A 13,805-nucleotide genomic window follows, 5' to 3' on the forward strand; every position below is an offset into this window, starting at 1 on the left:
GAAGAAATTGAGCAAGTTGCAGAAATAACGATTGTTTCAGCTCTAATTATCAATCCTAGACAACGTTAATTTTAAAAAAATTGCAATACAATGCATCCATAGATAATTTCTCTTATCTTTTTTCCAAAAAAAAAAAAAAAATCGTCCAAAACAGGTACACGCAGCACCTTTAGGAAAAAAAGAGCAGGATTTTGATTTTAATTTTACATTTACCTTCACAGCTTGGATAATTGTCATCCTTTCCGCTTCTAATTTGGCAAATTGGGTAAAAGTTAGTGATTGCCTTGTTGTGCCATAGTCGTAGTCTCTCCAGCGGCAGTAAAGACGGCCAACTGACACCATTCTCTCCGGCGAACTCGAGTTGAAGGTACATTTTTTTGAATTCATTACCAATTATTAAGTGAAATTAATAGCAAAATCCTGCAGTACCCTATTTCAAGTTGCTTTGTTTGCGTACACACTCTTTCATTTTGATTGATAATTTCTAGCTATTAACTTGTGGAAGTAAGAAAACTAGTTGGTACATCTGGAGAAACCTCTTTTTTGATGATTTTTTTTCTCTCTCAATTTTCTGGTGGAGGTGAGGGGTGGTTAAAGCCATTTGTGGCCTTTGCACTGGCTTATCTCTTGGCTTTTGTAGAGATTCAATTGAAGATCTTCCTAATTTTTTCTTTGATTGATCAGCTGGTGTGTCCTTCTGACTTGTGATATATTTTTATGCTTTCATTCTTGTTCTTTTTTCAATAAATGTGGTGTTTGAGTCAATTTGTATGCATCTCGACTAGTTTCACGGGTATTTACTATCTGCTATTTCCTACCAACATAGATAACGTGTAACTCTGTTCATCAGTGCTTGTACAGATAGGTAAAAATCACCTAATGTTTTTGTTTCACTGTGATTAAACTTGTATCCTCGTAGTTATCAATATATGGTATGATTTTCGTCTTACTTGATTTTGATTTTTGAAGGATGGAACTAATTCGAACGATAAAAGACATTTTTCTTATCTTTATCAAATTCCTTTTTGTGCTACAGAGTCAGAAGATGCATGAATGATCTGCATGCAAGAATTTATTAGATTGGGGTAGATGATATAGTTCTTCATTGTAATATTTTGCAACTCATTTTTAGGTACATTGACCTTTGCTTTCAGTTTAACTTGGAGGACTGTTGTAAAAAGCCATTTGCATATAAGTTTCTAGTCAAATAAATTTCTTACCCCCATTTTTTGGTTCACTTTCACTTAATTATTATGTTTAGCTTTTGGAGAGTCAAATTGTATTGACTTTCATCAACACTTTACGGTAATTTTATTTGTTATATTAATATGAGAATCTCGAGAAAGATTATAACTTATAGTATTTTTCTTTTAGTTTTTAAACATTTAAATTTAAAATTTTGAATTAATCTAATTTAGTTTAACTTTAAAAATTAGTTAAATTGTAATGCCTATCAACAATTATTAGGATTTACGTCCCTTAAATCATTTTTGTTTATCCAATATACAAAAAAATAAATATTTTATTTTATTTATTCAATTAAAAAATACTTAAAAAACCTATTTTACTCTCATTACGAAATACTATTTATTTTTAATGCATTTTTATAACATTAAATTTATTATATTTAAAAAATTTATAGCAAATTTATTATTTTAATATTTTTCTTTTAAGAAATGTGTCTAAGTCAAAACATTGACTAATAAAAATGGTGGGAGGAAGTAAATGATAATTGAGTCAACTACTATTATAACAATTACTATTAGTGTTGTTAAATGATTTTTCCAATCATGATGCTAAAACATTAGGAGATACTTAAGATGAGTCTGAGTATGTATTATTAATGTTAGTAACTATTTTTTCTTTTAGTTGTCCAATTTGAATTATGAACACTTCTTAAAAAAAATTATTTGAGATGTATATTGTATCATAATATTCATATTAATTAAGTAGTATTTAGTCATAAATTGCAAATAAATTATTAAATATTAAGAATAAACTATTAAAAAATAATATATTATTCCAAAAGTGATTGGGAGCAATATAATAAAAGAATAAAAGTGATTGGAGGGAGTATTGTATTAAAATATGAAGGTTTGACTTTTTTTTACTAATATTTTCCTTCTTGCCCCCTCTAACTAATTTATTTATACATATTGCCCCATAAACTATGACTTTTTCCGTAAGACCCCCTCATCTTTTGTTTTGTCTCATTACCCATTCACTCTCTTATTTTAGGCGTAATTCAAAAACTACCCCAAATTCTAGGGTTTCTTTCACTTCTCAGTCCCGTCTTCCTTCCTTCTCAATTTCCGTCTTCTTTCTCCTAAATTACAGGTTCTGCAGTAAATTTGCAATTTTTTTTGTTTTTGTTTTGCTGTCTTACATTGTCTGAAGATTCTGCTTGAAGGTAACCAACTTGCTGGGCGGTGAATTCTGCGTTTGAATTGTTTGCTTTATGTATTTGCATGGATGAAGTTTTTGTCTTTTCCTGTTTTTATACGAACTAGGCATGCTAGGAGTAGTATTTTGTATCAGCTGAATGATGATTACAGTGTTCATCATTTTTCAATCTTCCAACTACTTAAAAGGAAAATGAAAAAGAATAAAATTACACTGCTTTTGAGTCGGACACAGTCTCTCTATCCCCACAAAGGTAGAGACAAGGTTTGTGTACCCTCCCTAGACATGACTTGTAGGATTACACGAGGTATGTTGTTGCTTTTCCTTTTAAGTTTGCAACAAGTGATATTTTAGGAGTTTAGATTCTCTATTTACATATACAACAAAAAAAGAAAAGAGAGTATATATTCTATGATGTTGTTTACTCACGATAATTTTGTAAGCTTGCCTTTTTTTCGAAACTTATATAGTCCCTCTAAAGGAGCTAAAATATTTAAAGCATACATACCTTTCCACTATTCATTAGTCATGCTTATGTTGGTGAACAAGATTTAAACTTTGTTAATTAGGTGACCCCTACACGCTTCTATGTAGTTATGTGAGAAGCATATTTCTCTAGATGCGGAGTAAAGGAGATACCGGAAGAATGTAAAATTATGATTTCGTGGAACTGTTTTTATTAGAATGACATTAGAATTATGCTTGATACTAACATCCAGATATACATGTAATTTTTTTAATATCTACTCTATACAAGGAGTGCATGCATGCCAATTTCTGGCTATCTATAGGGCACCAATAAAATCGCATGGGCTCATCATCTGGTGCATGACTGATGCGAGAGGAAGAATCAGGATTGATAGCTTTGAAGAACCAGTGGAAATGAAAGTAGTCAATCTACCAATGAACCTTATCACCACGGGGGGAGGGGGGGGGATAGTATTCAAAAAAAGAAATTGAGAATCATCATAGCACACTAGATAAAATTAATCTGAATATCCTAGAATACCTCATATCGCTGATTGTGACCTCAAGGTTACCAAAATTTATTTGGCAGTTCAGTACTTATTAGGACCTGTTTGACCATAAAAATTAGTAACTTTTTCCTGGGATAATTCACTTTATTTGAACTTCAGAATCATAGTCGATGATAACATCACTATGCCCATCACTATTACAAAATCGTATGTGAGATTTTCACCTCATATGCTCTTTAGAGGTCACAAATAAATCTATGGGTTCTTTCTTATCTGGATATGTTAGTCCGAAAGTGTCAAAATCTATCTTAAGGTCCCAAATTAGACCAATGGAGTTCTGTCTGCTATATTTTAAACTAATAAATAAGTGCTTATGAGTGATATCATCTTTTAAGAATTTTGATTTTGCTTTGTTGATTAATAACTTTATCATTAAATAAAATCAATAAAATGCACTTTATAGCGATATCACATATACATTTCAACCTCGACTTTTCAATTACTAAAAAAGATTGGAGAGTCCATTAGCTCATGAATCATGATAATTTATTTTATATCTCTAAATAGAAATCAATTTTTTACTCTGATGTTTGCATTAATCAATCCGGCATTCTCTTTTCTGCTTCATCCACCACCACTCGTGTGGAGGCTTCTCTCTAAGTTGGGATGCTCTCATACTGATGTATTTTACATCCCACGGTTTTGGCAGATCGCTTAGCCTCGTCCATCTTCGGCACAAGAGCGCTCAAAGGCCATTGAAAATCCCAAAATGAAGTTGTATATCAAATTCGAAAAACATCTTCTCACCTGTTTCCAACTCACTTTTCGCTTTTGAAGTTGTATTTAAGTACATTCAAGTATGAACACTTTTTCAAATATTCTTTTTTTGCAAAAAGTATAACCAAACACAACTATATCGTCACTCCAGTTTCATGAATTCCAAACAAAGTGAAAAATATTTGGAAGCTATGACCAAATGCCTACCAAGAGTTTCTTTTGGCTTTTGAGTGGTCAGTAAGTAGGTGATTGAAGGCTGTCTAGTTCCCTTATTAGTATGGTTATTATTACTTTCCTACTATCATATATTTTTTCTTAGTTTTAGTATTACATGTTATTTCCTTTGCTTGGTTTTCATATTATTTGTTGCTTCCGTTTGCTCTCTTTTAAATATTTTCAGTATGACTTCTTCGCTATTGCATTTGCTTTACATACTTGTTTTTTGATACTTGAGCTGAGGGTCTATGGAAAACAACCTCTCTATCTTCACAAGGTAGGGGTAGGTTGTGCATACACCATCCTCCCCTCCCTAGACCTCACTTGTGATTACACTAGGTATGTTGTTGTCAGTTGGATAAAGAGATGATTAGCAATATGTCTGCACACTTAATTAAGTTGGATGCATGCAAATTCAAATGAGTTGAGTTCCTCATATGAGTGCTGATGCATCATAATCTCTAGAATCATCCTTCTTACATGGCATCTCACACGATGAACGAAATAAGATAACTGTATTGGAGGAACATTGACACTGGTCATTTTTAAGTTTTTCTTTTCCTGACTTTTTTCCTGTTTGGCCTTTGAAGATTTATGCCATGGTGAAGGGAAAGCTTATTTTAATTTGTCAGTCTGGTGGTGAATTTGTGAATGATGTCGATGGAAACTTGTCATATAAAGGAGGAGAGGCAAATGCTGTCAATATAAACCAAGATACTCCATATGATGATCTCAAGATAAAATTGGCAGAGCTGTGTAATCTGGAGCTTACGACAGTGTCAATTAAGTATTTTCTTCCAAAAAATAGGAAAACTCTTATTAATTTAAGGAGTGAAAAGGACTTCAAGAGAATGGTTGAATTTCATGCTAATTCTGTTACAGCTGAGATTTTTGTCAGCGGAAAAGAAGGTTTTGATCACGATGCATTGAACACGTACAATGAGAGGTATTAACACTATCATGTTTTAATTATGCATATACATTAGTTTTGCTTATTGATAAATGTGATTTGGTAACACGGGCCTGTTGCCAGCAACTCTATATTACTGCTAAAGCAAATTGTTAAGTTAATGGCACATCACTGGTAGTGTAGTATATATGTAATTGACATCCCGTTTGGTATCTCAATCAACTGCACTTGCAGGACAATTGCCTTAAAACTGGCTGAGAACGTAAATCATCATGGCACACCTGCAGGTGCTGCTGATTCTGGCGGTCTGAGTACAACACCTTCTAAGGCTAGCCTGCTAAGGACTGTTCGAACAGCTGCTGTCTCTCCTATAGCTATTCAAAACGATTGTCTGGTCGATGTACATATCAGCTGCCAGGAACCTGCTATTAATATGGCAGCTGAAAGCCTCAGTCAAACCACTACTTCGTCAAACCCTTCTTCTGGCCATGTTGCTGAGGAGGATTCTGACTATGCTCCACGTTCACGTGCTGCTGTTAGTAGTACTGCCCAGAGCCCAATTAGCTTTGACTACGATGCTACCCCTGCTGATACCGTGAAGAAGCGCAGGCGCACTGCTTCCTGGAAAATTGGTGCCAATGGTCCAACCATTGTTGTGACTGATAATGATTCTAAGGAGAAATCGCGAAAGAAGAAGAGTCGAAGTTCAACTGGCGTAATGGTGGGAAATGACATGGAGGATGAAGATGGTGTTGAATTACCTGATAATTTTGACAGTTCCTCTCCAATTACTTTGCGGGATGAAGATCTGCCAGAGAAGCTAGTTGCCACTTGGAAAGAGGGTATTACTGGTGTTGATCAGGATTTTAAGAGTGTGAAAGAGTTCCGGGCTGCACTGCAAAAGTATGCTGTTGCTCATCGCTTTGTCTACAAGTTGAAGAAAAATGATGCTACCCGTGTAAGTGGCAGATGTGTGGTAGAGGGTTGTTCTTGGAAAATTCATGCATCTAGGGTCCCTGATGCTCAAACATTTAGGATCAGAAAGTATAATGATTTGCATACATGTGAAGGCAAATCCTGGAAGTCTTCTCATCGTACAAGGAATTGGTTGGTAAGTATCATCAAGGAAAGGTTACGAGATTCTCCAAATGACAAACCCAGGGAAATCGCTAAAAGCATTTTGCGTGACTTTGGGATTAAATTGAGATACTCACAAGTATGGCGAGGAATGGAAGATGCCAAGGAGCAGCTTCAAGGTTCATACTCAAAGTCATATAACAGGCTGTCTTGGTTCTGCGAAAAGGTAGTAAATACTAATCCTGGAACTGTTGTTAAGCTTGTGCTAGACGATGAAAAAAGACTTCAGCGCTTCTTTTTTTCACTTCATGCCTCCATTCATGGTTTCAAGCACGGTTGCCGACCCCTTATTTTCCTTGAAGCCACATCTCTAAGATCAAAGTACAAGGAGACTTTAATAACAGCAACTGCGGTTGATGCAGATGATTGTTTCTTTCCTGTTGCTTTTGCAGTAATAGATATTGAAAATGATGATAGTTGGCGTTGGTTTTTGGAGCAACTAAAATCTGCATTGTCAACTTCTCATTCTATAACTTTTATTTCAGATCGAGAGAAGAATTTAAAGAACTCTGTGTTTGAGGTGTTTGAGAATTCTTCTCATGGCTATTCCATTTTTCATCTTCTGGAAAGCTTCAAAAGAAATATGAAGGGTCCATTCCATGGTGATGGGAGAGCTGTTCTACCTGAAATTTTCCTTGCTGCAGCTCATGCAGTTCGACTTAATGGTTTTAAAAGTTTGACTGAGCAAATTAAACAGATTTGTTCACACGCATATGATTGGTTGAACCAGATTGAGCCCGAGTGTTGGACGAGTTTGTCATTTAAAGGTCAGCACTATAACTATATCACAGAGAATGTTGCAGAACCATACTCCAAGTTGATTGAGGATTCTCGAGGATCAACAATAATGCAAAAGATAGAAGCCCTAATATGTATGCTCAGTGATCTAATAGATCATCGTAAATTGGAGTCAAGTACTTGGTCCACCAAACTTACTCCATCAAAAGAGAAAAAGATGCAGAAAGAAGCTGCTAAAGCCCACGGTCTAAAAGTTCTAATCTCTTCTGATGTCTTATTTGAAGTTCATGATGAGATGACTCACGTTGTGAATATTGAAAACCGTGAGTGCACGTGCTTTGAGTGGAAACAAAGTGGTCTGCCTTGCTGCCACGCTGTGGCTGTGTTCAACTCTATTGGTAAATCTGTGTATGATTACTGCTCGAGTTACTTCACGGTTGAAAGTTACCATTTTACATACTCTGCATCTGTAAACCCGATACCTGGGATTGGAACAGCAGATGAAGAAGATGGCGAGTCAGATACTGCAGATGTGCTACCCCCTTGCCCTCCAGAATTGCCGATAGAGGAAAAACCAGAGCAGACCAAAACTATGGACCCAGATAAGAGGACAGTAACTTGCAGCAAGTGCAAGGAACCAGGACATAATAAAGCTTCATGCAAGGCCACTTTATAGATCCTTTGCTCCCCCCATTGTTTGCATCTTGTACAGCTCTTATAGTTACATGGTAGTGACTTGTGATGTATTGCTCATCGTCGCGCTCTGAATTTCTACAGTACCATTATCGATTTATTTTCATTTGAAAAAACATAATTTCTGGGTTATTGAACTCAGAAAGCAAGGTGTAAGATAAGACGATGGTAGTACTATTTTTGGTCTCAAAAGGGTATGAAAGCTCTTCTCATAGCTTGCAAAAATGAATTTTATATTCAGACGATGAGTTTGCGAATTGTTGTGTTACACGGCATGTAATAAATTCTCATTTTTTTTTACTAGAAGTGGGAATTGTTTTGCTCCATTCACAACGAGGCTCAAGCATCTCATTCTTTTAGTTAATTTCATCCTTTATTTAATCAATTGATATCTGTGATTTACCTAGTTAGGAATTTTTTACCAAGATTTGAACTCGAATTAGATGGTCAGAAAATCTTATATATGTTTTTACCTATATTTTTAAAAGTTTGAATTCAGTGGGAGACATTGTTGTACTTCTTATCTTTTTCTTGAAAATCTTTGTAAAGTAATTTTTTCTGACTTGTTCAAATAAACAAAAGATGAAGTGATGAAAATGTTAACATCGTTTGAAACCAAAACTGAAAAGAAAACTCCACTCAATTTATGATAATATATGTGAATTTTCTATGACGTAGGTTTTCCTATTTATTTTTAAAATTTTTCATAATTATTCAATTTTTATCCAAACTATTCGAGACTCAAATCAAATTGTGTATTTAGGATTTGTTACCAACCAACCCAGAGTACCTAACAACACAGCCTTCACCTACCCGCCACCCACCCACCCATGAACTTATACCTCTGCTCTTCTCCTTCAAGTGTTTCAACACAAAAACTAAGTCCAAATTTGAGTCACCAAAATCCTTCATTTGATTTGAGTACAATTTGGGAGATTTAAAGAAAATGTCCCTTACTGATTCAGTGCAGAACAAGCAGCTTGGTGTCATCACCTGTAAAGGTTGCATCTTTGAATACCGTTTATTTTTTTTATTTTTTTTTCACTTTCTTCTTCTCTCTTGATCAAGAATCTGATTTTGAATGAACCCCATTTTGAGTTACATGTGTGTATCCATTCCATTCAGCTGCTGTGGCATGGGGACCGGGAGAACCAATGGTGATAGAGGAGGTGGAATTGAGTCCACCTCAGTCAATGGAGATTCGTGTTAAGGTTGTCTGTACTTCTCTCTGTCGTAGCGATGTCACTGCTTGGTTGTCACAGGTTTGATCTTTACTTGATCTCAAATTTTTTCCCAGTAGGTCAACTGTCTGTTGCCAATTTTAGGATTGCATATACTAGGTGTTACTTAAATGTCAATAGAAAAATGCTGGACTGGGACTGTTGTAACCTGTCGTTTCATGAGCATAGAAGGAAATTTTATGCTATTGAAGTTTTAAAATTTGTTGATCATGATAAAGAGGAACTATTTCTGCAAATATAATATTGGGTGCTCAATATGGGGAACTTGGACTTCATTTTTTTTGATGACCATGGTGTCCGGCCAGCTTGCTTGCACCTCGACTATTCTTCGGGATGCCTTCCACCTCGTACTAGCAACATGTACTAGATAACTCTGTCCACGAAGGCCAGGACAAGTGTGAAGAATCACCTACTGGAGACGATCTGCTTTCTTAGAGATATAGTGAGGGTCTTAGCTTAGAAAACTAGCAAACTTATCAAGATAGCAGTTTCATCTGAATCTCAATTGGGTTTGTGGAGAAAATAGTTTGATTCAATCTCATTGTGGGTTTTCCAAAGTAAAATCCTGAAGTTTTAGGGGGTGGAGGGTAGATGAGGGCATGTAAAACAGTAAAGGCTCAATCTTGGCCACTATTTTCACTTTATCTACTCTTTTTTCTCATTTTGGCAAGTTTTGTACTTCTTTTCTGAGGAGCCCACCAGAATTACTTTCTTATTATTCACGCCCGTTAGTGAAATTTGTTGTCGTTTTCCAGGCTCAGGCTTCTATATATCCTCGGATATTTGGTCATGAAGCATCAGGGTCAGTTTTCTATACCTGCTCCTTCTATTTGAATGATAATGCTTCTTGTGTGTAATTTAAGTATGTATCCTGCTTCTGATAGAAGTTATTAAATGCATACTGAAAATTTTTAGAGATAATTCAGAGTTTTGGTACATGTCTTGAGGTGGTGATGCTTCTCCCCAAGGGACTAACGATTACGTTGTGAGAAAGTATAAATGTAACTTTGTGTTGGAGTTGTCAGTTTGTCAAACATGTAATGCTTTCATCTCGCGGTTTCATCACCCTAAGTGTCTTCATTGACCGACTCATCAGATGCTCTGTCCATAAGAAAAGCATTCTATCATAGACTGTGGCATCACTTAGTGTACTCCATAGAGTAAAATGAACATACTGCAAACTTCTGTGGCCACCTTGGAGTGCAACAGACGTGGTTGATGGATTTAATATTTTGTCATTTCTGAACAGAGAATCAAGCTTCATTCTTGTTACTCATTTTGCAGGATTGTTGAGAGTGTTGGGGAAGGAGTGACTGAATTTGTAGAAGGGGACCACGTGCTTACCTTATTTACTGGGGAATGCAGGAGTTGCAGACACTGTACCTCAGGCAAAAGCAACATTTGCCAAATTCTTGGATTGAAACGAGATGGTGTTATGCATGGTGATCAAAAGACGCGGTTCTCTATAAAAGGAAAGCCAGTTTATCATTATTGTGCTGTTTCAAGTTTTAGTGAATACACAATTGTACACTCCGGTTGTGCGGTCAAGGTTAGCCCGATTGCGCCTTTGGATAAAATCTGCCTTCTTAGTTGTGGAGCGGCAGCAGGTAATTTGTGGAATGCTGTTCAATTCAATCACAGCTGATCTTTTTATACTACTTTATTACTCTTAAGATTATTTTGCTGTTAAAAACTCTTGACCCAATGATGGAATTTGGCTACCCTTTCTGATGGAAATTGTTTTCTTCAATTCCTCATCATACATGTATGGTTTTACTGAACTATACTAAACTCATTCACATCAAAGAGGATCTTTTTGAGATGAACAACTAGTATTCAACTTACTTTTGTTTGATCAAGAGTATTCTTACTTGATGGCATCATAGACAGTCTTAACGTTTAAAATGTTTCTGTCAAAAGGTTAAATCCTTCCTTAGCTCTTAGATGTTACATTCATTCTTAACATATTTATACTTGTATAACTTGGCAATCCATAATGTTAACTTGTTGTTCAGAACATTCCAAATGTAAGGACCTCATAATTGAAATGCAATTATCAGGTCTGGGTGCTGCTTGGAAGGTTGCAAACGTCTCTGAAGGATCAAAGGTGGTCATTTTTGGTCTTGGGACTGTAGGACTTTCTGTAAGTACATTGATCCAAGCTGAAGAATTAGCATAATATGGGAAAACTGTTTACCTGGAAAAACTTGACAATGATAAATAATAAATGCTTAGATATCGTGTAAATAGGTTGCACAAGGTGCTAAGATGCGGGGAGCATCTCAGATTATTGGTGTGGATATGAGGCAAGAGAAATGCGAAAAAGGTATCACATGACAGACCTTTTACAGCAGTTGGAAAGTTGAAAAGTTTCCCGAGATTATTGATGTTCTTCCCTTCCTGTGCAGCAAAGTCTTTTGGAGTGACGGACTTTTTGAACCCAAATGATTCTGACGAACCCATTCCACAGGTGTTTTACTTTTCATGAAATATACAACAAAAGCTTGTAAATTAGTTTCTTTCTCCCAGCTAATTAGTCACAAGTCTTACCAATCATGTTAGCTGTCTTGAACAACATGGGAGCATTACAACAACAGTTTCTACATCTCAGTATCACGCTAGTTAGGCCGACAATATGAATTTTCATAACCCAATTTTCTGTGTTTGGATATGTTTCGTTGAAATACACAATGATTTCTGGATTATCTAATGCTAGAAGTTTTCTGCATTTTCTAATTTCTATATGGTGCAATCTCCAAACAGATTAAAAAGACTTGTAGCAAATAGTAGACCTAATATAAGTTTTACCAATATGATTAATCTCTAATCCAACTAGTTGGTATCGCCTATATGGGTCTTTTGCTTCCTTAAAGACTACATTTGAGTGGCCGTTGGTCTATAAAGACAATTTCCTTCTAGGTGGTCTTAGGTCTGCTTGATGAGAAGAGAGAAATTAGTTCCATTATCAAGTGCAAGACGCCTCTCTCTAACCCAAATCGACCTAGACTAATACTCTCCCTTTTTAACTCCTGGTACCATACTTACAGATTGGTACACTGGAGATCAACATAGTACACGATCAGATCATCCTCTGCGTGTGCTACTTGCACATTCACTGGATGTGATAATTGTTTTCAATCTTATATGAACACATTTCCATATAAACATCTGCTTTGTACAGCACTCATTTTATGGAGGGTTGGCCATTAGAGACCCAGCATTCACTCTTCTTTAAATTGCTGGTCTTACTGATGTTCTGTTAAACTTTGTCTCTCATTTTGAGAAGTATGTTCGCATTGCATAACACTTCTGTAGTACTCCTCAATTTCAACATCATATTTTAATCTAATGTTTTATATCTTCGTCTATTGCACCATTCACTTAAACCATTGAGCTTATATTTGAATTGTCTCAATTTATGTACTGCAATCCCGTCTAACCTCACCTCAATCTCGTCCTTCTTGTAAGGGATAAATCTGTAGAGTACTTTTTAAATAGCATACAAAATGGACTAGTTCTATTCATGTTCAGGTTGTGTGTTTCCTTCTATAAACTCCGGATACATTTTTCACTCCAGGTTATAAATCGCCTAACTGGTGGAGGTGCAGACTATGCATTTGAATGTATTGGAGATACAGGAATGGTTACCACTGCTTTACAGTCGTGTTGTGATGTAAGTATGAAGACTTCATTTCATGTACTCTTCGGTATTCTCAGACATACATTTCTCTCTTTTTACCATCAACTTTGTGTCGTCTCCTGTTTGTGTTAGGGATGGGGCTTGACTGTCACACTTGGAGTACCCAAGCAGAAGCCGGAGGTAACAGCTCATTTTGGACTTCTTCTTAACGGTAGAACATTGACAGGATCTCTATTTGGAGGATGGAAACCGAAGTCTGAAATTCCTTCATTAGTTGAAATGTACCTAAAGAAGGTAGATTGTTGCACTGGTTTTCACAACTTGATGAAAAACCTTAAAACAACGCATTCATTTACTCCAAACGACTCTTCAACATTTGAATACTAAGCCATTGTGAGGTTTTGCTTGCAGGAAATCGAGTTAGATGACTTGATCACACACAATCTGCCCTTCGAGGACATAAACACAGCTTTCGATCTGATGAAAAATGGGACTTGTTTGCGTTGCGTTATACACATGCCTGAAATAGAAGGTTTTCCAATGGCTGGCAACTAGTTGAAGTTATTTCATGCTTTCTGTTACCCCAAACTATAAATAGCCAACCACAATGAACTACCAGAAAATTTTGATGTTGTACTATAGTGTATCACCGAGCGTCTTTCGAAAACAAGCTCTCTACCTCCACGAGGTAATGATAAGGTCTTGCGTACACTCTACTCTCTCTGTACCCCACCTAGTGGGATTTTACGGGGCATTTGTTGTTATAGTATAGTATAAGAAATCATTTTCCTACCTTCTGTTATTTTTTGAGAGGACAATTTATAATATCAAAATGCATTGACTGGTGAGAATTGAAATGCAATTATATGATCTCGACCATATAATATACCAAGTACACTTTTTTTGGTTCATAATAAAAGTGGATTTTTCTATCGATAATTTATTTCATTATAAAAAACTTTGGATGAACAACTTTAGAGTGATTGATGTGTCCACAAGAATTACCAAACACACGAAATAAGTCTGCAAAGTGCAATTCTCAAGGATACAAAAAGAAGTATGAAGTTTGTGAG

At 35.8% G+C, this 13,805-nt stretch overlaps 2 protein-coding genes across 4 annotated transcripts; both read left to right on the forward strand.

The window, feature by feature from the left end:
- The first annotated feature begins 181 nt into the window (after positions 1–181).
- LOC101249650 (uncharacterized) lies at positions 182–8,184 on the forward strand. 2 transcript variants are annotated; one of them, XM_069298809.1, is made up of 3 exons: positions 182–367; positions 4,964–5,319; positions 5,518–8,184. In XM_069298809.1, exons 2-3 carry the CDS (start codon positions 4,973–4,975, stop codon positions 7,832–7,834), a joined length of 2,664 nt encoding a protein of 887 aa, XP_069154910.1. In that variant the 5' UTR covers positions 182–367; positions 4,964–4,972; the 3' UTR covers positions 7,835–8,184. The 2 variants fall into 2 exon arrangements, with proteins under 2 accessions (XP_069154910.1, XP_004241483.1); XM_004241435.5 differs by lacking the exon at positions 182–367 and adding an exon at positions 2,185–2,410.
- A 265-nt stretch (positions 8,185–8,449) lies between these two features.
- On the forward strand, positions 8,450–13,616 carry LOC101249371 (alcohol dehydrogenase-like 6). 2 transcript variants are annotated; one of them, XM_004241434.5, is made up of 10 exons: positions 8,450–8,852; positions 8,977–9,113; positions 9,848–9,894; positions 10,377–10,699; positions 11,153–11,235; positions 11,343–11,418; positions 11,501–11,562; positions 12,670–12,765; positions 12,865–13,026; positions 13,144–13,616. In XM_004241434.5, exons 1-10 carry the CDS (start codon positions 8,798–8,800, stop codon positions 13,285–13,287), a joined length of 1,185 nt encoding a protein of 394 aa, XP_004241482.1. In that variant the 5' UTR covers positions 8,450–8,797; the 3' UTR covers positions 13,288–13,616. The 2 variants fall into 2 exon arrangements, with proteins under 2 accessions (XP_004241482.1, XP_069154911.1); XM_069298810.1 differs by lacking the exon at positions 9,848–9,894 and having other exon boundaries at positions 8,640–8,852.
- The last annotated feature ends 189 nt before the right edge of the window (positions 13,617–13,805 follow it).

This window comes from Solanum lycopersicum, chromosome 6, assembly GCF_036512215.1.
Source record: "Solanum lycopersicum chromosome 6, SLM_r2.1".
Taxonomy (NCBI): domain Eukaryota; kingdom Viridiplantae; phylum Streptophyta; class Magnoliopsida; order Solanales; family Solanaceae; genus Solanum; species Solanum lycopersicum.

Bases quoted from the DNA above. Each gene is read 5' to 3' on its own strand.
- LOC101249650 (XM_069298809.1), top strand. From the start codon at position 4,973: ATGGTGAAGGGAAAGCTTATTTTAATTTGTCAGTCTGGTGGTGAATTT. The intron at 5,320-5,517 runs GTATTAACACTA...CTGCACTTGCAG, and splicing joins TTGAACACGTACAATGAGAG to GACAATTGCCTTAAAACTGG.
- LOC101249371 (XM_004241434.5), top strand. From the start codon at position 8,798: ATGTCCCTTACTGATTCAGTGCAGAACAAGCAGCTTGGTGTCATCACC. The intron at 9,895-10,376 runs GTCAGTTTTCTA...CTCATTTTGCAG, and splicing joins TTTGGTCATGAAGCATCAGG to GATTGTTGAGAGTGTTGGGG. The intron at 11,236-11,342 runs GTAAGTACATTG...TCGTGTAAATAG, and splicing joins TTGGGACTGTAGGACTTTCT to GTTGCACAAGGTGCTAAGAT.